Raw genomic sequence first — 12067 nt, forward strand, 5'->3', positions numbered from 1 at the left:
TCTCGGCCTCCCCACTCTCACATGTGCCTGGATAAAAGATTTCCTCACCAACCGGCCCCAGACTGTGAGACTCGGCCCCCACCTCTCCTCCACTCGCAGGTTGAGTACCGGCTCCCCACAGGGCTGTGTGCTAAGCCCCCTCCTATACTGTCTCTACACCTACGATTGTAGTCCGGCCCACAACAACAACCGCATCGTCAAATTTGCTGACGACACTACTGTAGTCGGACTTATTTGAAAGGGAGACGAGGCAGCCTACAGAGAGGAAGTCCTGAAGTTGACAACCTGGTGCTCAGAAAACAATCTGGCTCTGAACACCAGGAAAACAAAAGAGCTCATCGTCGACTTCAGGAGGCACAGCACCGACTTAGTCCCCCTACATATCAACGACGAGTGTGTGGAGATGGTCAACACCTTCCGGTTTCTCGGCGTCCTTATCTCTGCTGACATCTCCTGGACAGACAACACGACAGCGGTCATCAAGAAGGCTCAGCAGCGGCTGCACTTCCTGAGGGTTCTCAGGAAGCACAACCTGGACTCTAACCTGCTGCTGACCTTCTACCGCTCGTCCATCGAGAGCCTGCTGACATACTGCATTACAGCATGGTACGGCAGCTGCACCATGGCAGACAGGGAGAGGCTTCAGAGGGTAACTAGGACAGCACAGAAGATCATTGGTTGCCCTCTCCCCTCCCTGATGGATATTTATACATCCCGTTGCCTTAGCAGGGCAAAGAATATCATCAAGGACAGCTCCCATCCTGCGTTTGGACTGTTCGACCTGCTGCCCTCTGGAAGGCGCTATAGGTGCATCAAAACTAGGACAAATAGACTCAGGAACAGTTGTTTTCCGAAAGTCATAACTAATCTTAACTCACACATGCACTGACTTCACAGCCCAACACCCGGACTTCCATCTACTCCATCCACGTACTGAAATTTGGAACTGTAATATGTATTGTAATTGTAATTTTTAATATTTTTAAAATAATTTTTAATATTTTAATATAACTTTAAAAATCTGCCTAAGAATACTACCTATTCATCCTTCACCATTTTTCCTTTATAGATATGTATATAGCGCGGCAGAATTGTGCACCTATCCCCCCCCCCTTGTTTTGTTTTCTGTTTCTTGTTTTTTGTACTAAATTATATGTATGCACTGAGTACGAGATGCTTTTAATCTCATTGTACATGTATAGTGACAATAAATGGCATATCTATATATCTTTATCCTGTATCTGTACACTGTGCATGGCTTGATTGTAAACATGGAATCCTTTCATTGGCTGGATACCATGCAACAAAAGCCTTTCACTGCCCCTAAGTACATGTGACAATAATATATTAAACTAAACTAAGACATAGCATGGAAATTGGCACTCTGGCACACCGCCCACTGACTAGCGATCACCCATATACTAGTTCTATTCTACACACCAGGGACAATTTACAGAAGCCAGTTAACCTAAAAAACATGCACATCTTTGGAGTGTGGAAACACTAGGGTAAAAACCCATGCGGTCACCAGGAGAACGTGCTAACTCCGCACAGATAGCACCCGTAGTCAGGATCAAACCCAGGCCTTTGGCGCTGTAAAGCAGCAGCTTCACCTCTGTCACTGCTTCCTTCCATTTGCTGAGGCTCCATAGATAACTAAATCGCATTCGGTTTCATGGTTTGTGTAATCGTGATTAGTAGCATCTAGACAAAATGCATAATGTTATCTGCTAATGGCACCACAGATTTATTGATTTAATCATTGCTCTACGGAACTAATCTAACTCTCATATGAATGATTCACTGGGGCTTCCGAACAGGGCAGAGTTTGACTCTCCTCCCCCTCATTGCGGACATTTGGTTTTGTCTCTGGATCTCTTGTGCTACGAAGCTGAGTATTCTTCACTCATAAATTCATGTCATAGGAGCAGTATTAGGCCATCTGGTCCATCGAGTCTACTTCGGCATTCAATCATGGCTGGTCTATCTTTCCCTCTAAGCCCATTCTCTGGCCTTCTCCCCATAACCTCTGACACCCGCCCTAATCAAGAATGTTTAGCTTAATCAATAATCTGTCAATCTCCGATTTAAAAATACCCAATAACTTGGCCTCCATAGCTGTCGGTGGCAATGAATTTCACAGATTAACCACCCTATGGCTAATGAAATTCCTCCTTGTACATTCTTCACTTTACCTGTTGTACATAGGTTGTAGAAGGGCATAGTTTTAAGGTGAAGGGGGCAGGATTTTACAGGAATCTGAGGGGTAACATTTTGGGTGTATGGAACGAGCTGCCGGAAGATGTAGTTGAGGCAGGGATTTTCACTGTTAAAGATGAAATTAGACAGGTTCATGGATAGGACAGATTTAGAGGGATATGGGTTAAGTGCAGGCAAGTGGGACTAGTGTAGATGCGACATGTTGATCGGTGTGGACAAGATGGGCTGAAGGGCCTGTTTCCACACTGTATGACTATGATGTTTAAGAAAGAACTGCAGATGCTGGAAAAATCAAAGGTCGACAAAAATGCTGGAGAAACTCAGCGGGTGAGGCAGCATCTATGGAGCAAAGATGCGGCAGCATCTATTCCTTCGCTCCATAGATGCTGCCTCACACGCTGAGTTTCTCCAGCATTTTTTGTCTACTGTATGACCATATAACCATATAACAATTACAGCACAGAAACAGGCCATCTCGGCCCTTCTAGTCCGTGCCGAACACGTATTCTCCCCTAGTCCCATATACCTGCGCTCAGACCATAACCCTCCATTCCTTTCCCGTCCACATACCTATCCAATTTATTTTTAAATGATAAAATCGAACCTGCCTCCATCGCTTCCACTGGAAGCTCATTCCACACAGCTACCACTCTCTGAGTAAAGAAATTCCCCCTCATGTTACCCCTAAACTTCTGTCCCTTAATTCCCAAATCATGTCCTCTTGTTTGAATCTTCCCTACTCTCAATGAAAAAAACTTATCCATGTCAACTCTGTCTATCCCTCTCATCATTTTAAAGACCTCTATCAAGTCCCCCCTTAACCTTCTGCGCTACAAAGAATAAATACCTAACTTGTTCAACCTTTCTCTGCAACTTAGTTGCTGAAACCCAGGCAACATTCTAGTAAATCTCCTCTGTACTCTCTCTATTTTGTTGACATCTTTCCTATAATTTGGCGACCAAAATTGTACCCCATACTCCAGAATTGGCCTCACCAATGCCTTGTACAATTTTAACATTACATCCAAACTTCTATACTCAATGCTCTGATTTATAAAGGCTAGCACACCAAAAGCTTTCTTTACCACCCTATCTACATGAGATTCCACCTTCAGGGAACTGTGCACAGTTATTCCTAGATCCCTCTTTTCAACTGCATTCCTCAATTCGCTACCATTTACCATGTACGTCCTATTTTGATTTGTCCTGCCAAGATGTAGCACCTCACACTTATCAGCACTATGACTATGACATGAGTTTGGTTTCACTGTAATACAGTATGTGATTTGATCCGAAAGCATGCAAAACAAAGCTTTCCCTGTATCTTAGTACACATGACAATAATAAACCTAAACCCTTACATGTTCCTCTGGTGGAAACCAGCACACTGCCACTGCTTTCTTCCACCCGCATTCATTATTCTTTGTTTTCCTCTTAAAGTCTCGTAGAATGGGATACTTTTCTAATCAGAGTAAACTGGACCAATATAGAGACACACACGACAGTTCTCCACTTGGTAGAAACAAGGATCAAAATCAATGCCAAATAGAGATTGGGTGAGATAGAAGATAAATTGGTGATATTGATTTTTCTAGAGACAATTTAGATCTTCTGAAAGGCTGTACAACCAAAAATGTGTTCTAGCTCCAGATGTGAAAGACAATTGATTGAATTGCGGTTTGTACTCAATAAGACTTTCCTTGCTTTCAATTTCAATTAACTCTCAGACTATGTCTCTGAAAACGTCGCACATGAGTCTTACCATCTTTCAACAAATTAGGCAAAGTTTTAGTATTCGTTCAAATGCAATGTTACATTAAATCCGTGGAACTGACTATATAAATTGAGGTGAGAGAAGAAATAGGCGACGTTTCGGGTCAAGACCCTTCTTCAGACTGTTGTCGGGGGTGGGGGTTGGGAAAAATAAAGGAAGAGGCGGAGACAGTCGGCTTGGGGGAGAGTTGTGAAGGGGGAGGATGGAGAAAGCAAGGACTATCTGAAATTAGAGAAGTCAATGCTCATACCGCTGGGGTGTAAACAACCTAAGCGAAATATGAGGTACTGTTCCTCCAATTTGCACTGGGCCTCACTCTGGCCCAGGACAGCAAGGTCAGATTGGGAATGGGAGGGTTAGTTGAGCCACCGGGAGATCAGGTTGATTAGTGCGAACTGAGCGCAGGTGTTGGGCGAAGCGATCGCCAAGCCTGCGCTTGGTCTCACCGATGTAGAGAAGTTGACACCTGGAACAGCGGATGCAGTAGATGAGGTTGGAGGAGGTGCAGGTGAACCTCTGCCTCACCTGGAAAGACTGCTTGGGTCCTTGGGTGGAGTCGAGGGGGGAAGTAAAGCGCCAAGTGTAGCATTTCCTGCGGTTGCATGGGAAAGTACCCGGGAAGGGGGTGGTTTGGGTGGGCAGGGACGAATTGACCAGGGAGTTCCGGAGGGAGCAGTCTCTGCAGAAAGCCGAAAGGGGAGGAGATGGGAAGATGTGGCCAGAGGTATGATCCCGTTGGTGGTGAAAATGTCAAAGGATTATATGTTGTATGCCACGGCTGATGGGGTGGAAGGTGGACCCACTGACTCCCATAGCTATCTGGACTACACCTCTTCCCACCCTGCTTCCTGTAAGGACTCTATCCCCTACTCCCAATCCCTCTGTCTACGCCGCATCTGCACCCAGGATAAGATGTTCCAGACCCGGGCTTCGGAGATGTCCTCATTCTTTAGGGAATGAGGGTTCCCCTCTTCTATTATAGATGAGGCTCTCACCAGGGTCTCTTCTATATCCCGCAGCTCTGCTCTCACTCCCCATCCTCCTACTCGTGACAAGGACAGAGTCCCCCTTGTTCTCACCTTCCGCCCCATCAGCCGTCGCATACAACATATAATCCTCCGGCATTTTTGCCACCACCAACGGGATCCTACCTCTGGCTACATCTTCCCATCTACTCCCCTTTCAGCTCTCCGCAGAGACCGTTCCCTCGGTAACACCGCGATCAATTCGTCCCTTCCCACCTAAACCACCCGCTCCCCGGGTGCTTTCCCTTGCAACCGCAGGAAATGCTACACTTGTCGCTTTACCTCCCCCCTCGACTCCACCCAAGGACCCAAGCAGACTTTCCAGGTGAGGCAGAGGTTCCCCAGCACTTCCTCTAACCTCATCTACTGCATCTGCTGTTCCAGGTGTCAACTTCTCTATATCGGTGAGACCAAGTGCAGGCTCGGCAATCGCTTCGCCCAACACCTGCGCTCAGTTCGCAATGACCAACCTGATCTCCCAGTGGCCCAGCACTTCAACTCCCCTTCCCATTCCGAATCTGACCTTTCTGTCCTGGGCCTCCTCCATTGCCAGAGTTAGTCCCAGCGCAAATTGGAGGAACAGTACCTCGTGTTTCGCTTAGGTAGTTTACACCCCAGCGGTATGAACATTTACTTCTCTAATTTCAGGTGGTCCTTGCTTTCTCCCTCCTTCCCATCCCCCCTCCCAGCTCTCCCACAAGCCTACCGTCTCCGCCTCTTCTTTTCTTTTTCCCGCCCCCCCCTCACCCCCCGACATCAGTTCAATTTTTCCAGCATCTGCAGCTCTTTCTTAAACATATAAACTGAGGTTATCACTTACAGGGGACATGTGTACAGTATATGCAGAAGGTTCAAACCAGTCAATTGGTTCAACAACATTATTGTTTAAAATAAACCAGTAAATATTTTCAATGATGCCTATCAATAAATTATAGGATGGCTGCATTTCTGACAGAAGCAATAAGTCTCGCAGCACAATGGTAGAGTTGCTGCCTTGCAGCGCCAGTCACCCGGGTTCGATCCTGAATACAGGAACTGTCCATATGGAGTTTGTATGTTCTCCCGTGACTTGTGTAGGTTTTCACCGGGAGCTCCGCTTTCCTCACACACTCCAAAAAGGTACAGGTTTATAGGCTAATTGGCTTGGTGAAAATTGTAAATTGTCCCTAGTGTGTATAGGATAGTGTGTAGAGATCGCTGGTCGGTGCGGACTCATTGGGCCGAAGGGCCTGTTTCCATGCTGCTTCTCTAAACTAAATTAAACTGTGCCAAAAGCAATCTGGTCGGTCAAGCCCATTCACCAGCTCTTCCTCATGGCTTTGCAAAATGTTTCTGCTGTGGTCTCTATCCAATTCCCTTTTGAAAGCAGTGCTTGAATTTGCTTTACCAACTGTGTGACCCTATTGCTTCCCAACTCGTTTAGTTCCTCCAGCACTTTGTGTTGTGTTTTGTTCAAGATTCAACATCTGAACATTGTTGCGTGTCCACCTATCACTCGCTGCTTTATGCCACACTGCGTCCCTTCACTCTTTGCCAGCTTTCCCCCCTTTACTCTATCAGTCTGAAGAAGGATCCTGACCCAAAATGTCAACTGTCCATTTCCCTCCACAGATGCTGCCTGACCTGCTGAGTTCCTCCAGCAGTTCTTTTCCGTTTTGCAGTCTCTTTGTGTTTCCATGTTCCTTAATCTATTTAGCCCTGTTCATAGTGAATGGCTTCAGCGGCCAAAATTGTTTATCCCTGGTCTGATTTTCTTATGTTCCTAATCTGTGGAATTCTTTAAATAATGGAAAGTCTTCAGTGCTACACGAACAAACGTTAACGACACTGCGTTAAAAAACAGTTTTAAAGTTTGATTCAATCGATGCTGTTGGAACAAAAAGGTAGATAGTGACTATTTTACCTGTGCAAAGATGTAGTCATCTTGAACCACCAATGAATTGTGGTCTATATAACCTGGGAACAGCTTGCTGCTTGCTGCTTCTGAACAGTTCTGAATTCGACAGGTGATATATTCAGCATCTGTGACAAGAAAGTAAAAGTAGAGGGTTTTTAGGAAGGAAACAGGGCCATCTTAGGAACAGTGCAACATTATGCTGTCGTTTAAGTAATCTCATCAAAGAAACAAAATATTGTTTTGACATTCTCCCCGTCACATTGTGGGTTCTCCTCACACTGCACCAGGGGTTATCGTGAGAAGGCAGGAGAATGAGGTTAGGAGGGAGAGATAGATCAGCCATGATTGAATGGTGGAGTAGACTTGATGGGCTGAAAGGCTTAATTCTGCTCCTATCACTTATGGCCTTATGACCTTATGCAGAGATGTTTACAGGTTTATTGGTTAATTTAGCTGCAGTATAAATTGTAAATTGTCCCTCGTGTGTAGGATAGTGCTGTTGTACAGGGATCGCTGGTCAGGGAGGACTCGGTAGGCTGAAGGGCCTGTTTCTATGCTGTATCTCTAAACTAAACTAAACTAAACCTCTGTCATCCATGCCCCAACTTGAACGGGCTCATCTTGTACTCACTGGCCTACAGTGGTGCTTCCTTGACCGGAATAATAAAGAGACTCAGGAGGAATAGGCTGACAACTTTATGAGGAAATTACCAGACCATTGAGGTGATACAGTACCTCTCAGAGAAGACTAAACAGAACAGATCTCTCCTCTGTGGAGCAAGGAAAGCTAAATAAAGCCTTTGAAGTGGTACAATTTTTGGCAGAGAACATGTTTTCACTTGAGCGGCCATAAATATTAAAGAGCCAATGAGAATGGATTGGGGATGTCAATTGGAATCTCTTCGTCTAATAAGTGGTGAGAGTTTAGAGCTTGCCAACTTGCAAAATAAATAAGTTGGAGAAGAGTCAACATATGAGGACACAAGCAACCGCAGATGCTGATTTACAAACAAAAAGACACAAAGTGCTGGAATTACTCAACAGGTCAGACTGCATCTCTGGAGAACATAGATAGGTGACTTTTTCTGGTTGGCACCCTTCTTCAAAACTTTGAGAGGCACAGATTCATAGATTCACCTCATTGATGCAAACATAGCACCATCTTTGAACCACTGAATTTGACAGGTCATAGTCAAACAGACAGAAAGAGGCCCTTGGCCCAACTCGTTCTTGCCAACCATGATGACCCATCTAAGCTAGATTAATTTGCCCTCATTTGCTCCATATCCCTCTAAACCTTGGAAACAAGGAACTGCAGATGATAATATACAAAATAAAAGAAAAACGAAGAAATAACTCTGTGGGTCAGGCAGCATCCCTGGAGAACATGCATTGGTGGGGGCGGCACAGTGTATCTGCGGTAGAGTTGCTGCCTTACGGCCCAAGAAACCTGGGTTTGATCTTGACTAAGGGTGCTGGCTGTTTGGAGTTGTACCTTCTCCGCGTGACCACGTGGGTGCTCCGGTTTCCTCCCACATTCCAAAGACGTACAGTTTTCTAGGTTAATTGGCTTTGGTAAAAAATTTAAATTGCCCCTAGTGTGTAGGATAGTGCTAGTGTACGGGTATCGCTAGTCGGCATGGACTCAGTGGGCTGAAGGGTCTGTTCCCACACTGTATCTCTAAACTAAACTCAGATGACGTTTTGAGTCAGGACATTTCTTCACACCATCTGTCACCCAAAATGTCACCCATCCATGTTCTCCAGGGATGCTGCCCGACGTGCTAAGTTACTCAGCATTTTGTATCTTTCATTTTCCCCTCTTAACCCTTCCTACCCATGTACCTGTTCAAGTGCCTTTTAAATGTCCATTGTCCCTGCTTCAATTACCTCCTCTGGCAGTTCATTCCATATACCCGCCACCCTCTTGAGTGGAAATGTTGCCCCTCAGGTTCCTATTAAAACTTTCCCCTCTCACCTTGAACCCTATGTCCTCTGGTTTCTTGAATCCCCTACTCTGGGTAAAAGATGCTGCGCATTGACCCAAGCAATTCCTATCATTTGTGAGAATTATCATAGAAACATAGAAATTAGGTGCAGGAGTAGGCCATTCGGCCCTTCGAGCCTGCACCGCCATTCAATATGATCACGGCTGATCATCCAACTCAGTATCCTGTACCTGACCATTGACCATTTGTGAATCGTGGAGAATATGAGAGGGGAGGTGAAAGCCAGTTGGCTCCATTGATCCGTGTTGCATCTGTACATTCTGTGTAATGGAGCATTTAAACTTTAACAATGGAATCCTTACGGATCTGATTTTGAGCAAATTGGCTTTGTCACAGATCGTGCAATGAAAGCTTCTCATCAGCGTGAAGCAGTTATCAAACCAAATTGGTCATTGAGGGAAATTGAGAGCCGTGGCACAATCGTCAGACTGTCTCCAGCGACATTGTACAGATTAATGATCAAGTCCCACACAGAATCTCAAAATAACTGAGGGGAACGATTGTAAGGCATGAGATGACTTAGATTGGGAAGAAATACTCGATTGACTCAATTTACTTTCACTGAAGCAGGGTGGGAGGGAGATCTTTAGAATGATGAAAGTCAGAGGTATAAATTAGTGGCCTGAAGGGCCGCTTTATGAAGTGTTAGGCTGAAGAAGGGTACTGACCTGAAACACTGTCTGTCTATTTCCCTTCACAAATGCTGCACTGAAGTTCCTCCAACACTTTGTTTAATACAAAGTAGCAAGCCATTTACCATGGGCAAGGAGCCTTGGGCTAGATGCCACGACAGGAATGTTTTCACACCTCAATAAGGCTTTAGATCAGAAAATCCTTCCCCCACAAGATAGTGGCCGTGTAGAACAGAGATTCCGAACCAGACCAATATATGTAGGAAAGATATCAATTAATTTTAAAATCTGCAATTAACAGATCATGTTAATCTGTTAACCTAAAGTTGTAAGGGATATATAAAAACAGTTGTGTATTTATGGCGCAGCTTACAAGGCAGCAGCATGAATATTGAGTTCTCTAACTTCAAGTAACCCTCGAATTCCGCCTCTCTCTGTCTCTCCCCCACCCAAGTCGTGGCAATTAGTTTCACTGTCGTTCTGCTTAGTTTCACTGTTTGTATCCACTCATTATCATCTTCTCCACAACCAACAATGGGCCATTGTGGGCTCCATCTTCCCTTGATCAATAGATTCCAATGTTCAATAGATTCAGGATCAGTTCCTTTGGATTGGAGGATAGCTAATGTTATCCCACTTTTCAAGAAAGGGGCGAGAGAGAAAACAGGGAATTACAGACCAGTTAGCCTGACTTCGGTGGTGGGAAAGATGCTGGAGTCAATTATTAAAGAGGTAATAATGGGGTATTTGGATAGCAGTAAAAGGATTAGTCCAAGTCAACATGGATTTGTGAGAGGGGAATCATGCTTGACTAATCTTCTGGAATTTTTTGAAGATGTGACAAGTAAAATGGATGAAAGGGAGCCAGTGGATGTAGTGTATCTAGACTTTCAGAAAGCCCGGTACTGGAGCACATGGTATTGGAGGTAGGGTGTTGACATGGATAGAAAATTGGTTGGCAGACAGGAAGTAAAGAGCGAGTGAATAGGTCCTCTCCAGCAAGGCTCGGTGTTGGGGCCGCAACTGTTTACCATATATATTAATGATTTGGAAGAGGGACTTAGGAGTAACACTAGCAAGTTTGCGGATGACACAAAGCTGGGTGGCAGTGTGAACTGTGAAGAGGATGTTAGGAGGTTGCAGGGTGACCTGGACAGGTTGAGTGAGAGGGCAGATGCAGTATAATATAGATAAATGTCCACTTTGTTATCCACTTTGGCGGCAAAAACAAGGGGGCAGATTATTATCTCAATGGGGTTCAACAGGCAGTGAAAAAAGCTAATAGAAAATGTTGGCCTTCATAACAAGAGGATTTTAGTATAGGAGTAAAGAGGCTCTTCTGCAGTTGTATAGGGCTCTGGTAAGATCACACCTGGAGTATTGTGTACAGTTTTGGTCTCCTAATTTGAGGAAGGACATCCTTGTGATTGAGGCAATCAGCGTAGGTTCACGAGATTGATCCCTGGGATGGTGGGACTGTCATGTGAGGAAAGATTGAAAAGGCTAGGCTTGTATTCACTGGAGTTTAGGATGAGGGGGGATCTTACAGAAACATATAAAATTATAAAAGGACTGGACAAGCTAGATGCAGGAAAAATTTTCCCAATGTTGGGTGAGTCCAGAACCAGGGGCCACAGTCTTAGAATAAAGGGGAGGCCATTTAAGACTGAGGTGAGAAAAAAACTTTTTTCCCCCAGGGAGTTGTGAATTTGTGGAATTCCCTGCCACAGAGGGCAGTGGAGGCAAACTCATGGATGGGTTTAAGAGAGAGATAGATAGAGCTCCAGGGGCTAGTGGAGTCAAGGGATATGGGGAGAAGGCAGGCACGGGTTATTGATTGGGGACAATCAGCCATGATCACAATGAATGGCAGTGCTGGCTCGAAGGGCCGAATGGCCTCCTCCTGCACCTATTTTCTATGTTTCTATGTTTCTATCATTGTTGCTGGCTTTGATTTGTCGTTTTGCATACCTTTCATTAATTTGTTCTTTGTACCTTTTCATATCTCTCGTTTCCCTCTCTCCTGACTCTCAATCTGAAGAAGAGTCTCAACCCAAAATGTCACCTATCCATGCTCTTTGGAGATGCTGCCTGACCTGCTGAGTTACTCCAGATGTTTGTATCAATATTTTGTGTCTTTAGATAGTGAGGTTACAGTTCAGCCCTGATCTGATGGAAGAAACAGCTTGAGGGGCCAGTTGGCTTCATTCTTTTCTTATGAAGGGAAGGCAATTGTTGGCTGACTTCTTAAAAAATAAATACATGGACCTTCATTGAGAAAAAGCACAGAGACTTTAGACTTTTTAGACTTTAGAGATACAGTGCAGAAACAGGCCATTCAGTCTTGTGAATCCGCATCGACCATCGGTCACCCGCTACACCCGCACTATCCTACACACTAGGGACAATTTACAATTTACAAAAGCCAATTAACCTACAAACCTGTATGTCTTTGACGTTTAGGAGGAAAACAGAGCACCCGGTAAAAACCTATGCGGTCATTGGAAGAA

General features: G+C 44.8%; 1 protein-coding gene across 5 annotated transcripts in view; it reads right to left on the minus strand.

Moving 5' to 3' along the window:
- The window catches only part of LOC116981189 (VPS10 domain-containing receptor SorCS1-like), a 720890-nt gene that overhangs the window by 160926 nt on the left and 547897 nt on the right, over window positions 1-12067 (minus strand). For all 5 annotated transcript variants that reach the window (XM_033034012.1, XM_033034011.1, XM_033034009.1 and 2 more), the window contains exon 7: window positions 6923-7041. In XM_033034012.1, coding sequence (XP_032889903.1) covers window positions 6923-7041 — 119 coding nt within the window. The remainder of the gene's footprint in view (window positions 1-6922; window positions 7042-12067) is intronic.

The sequence above is a fragment of the Amblyraja radiata genome, chromosome 15, assembly GCF_010909765.2.
Source record: "Amblyraja radiata isolate CabotCenter1 chromosome 15, sAmbRad1.1.pri, whole genome shotgun sequence".
In the NCBI taxonomy this organism is placed as follows: Eukaryota; Metazoa; Chordata; class Chondrichthyes; order Rajiformes; family Rajidae; genus Amblyraja; species Amblyraja radiata.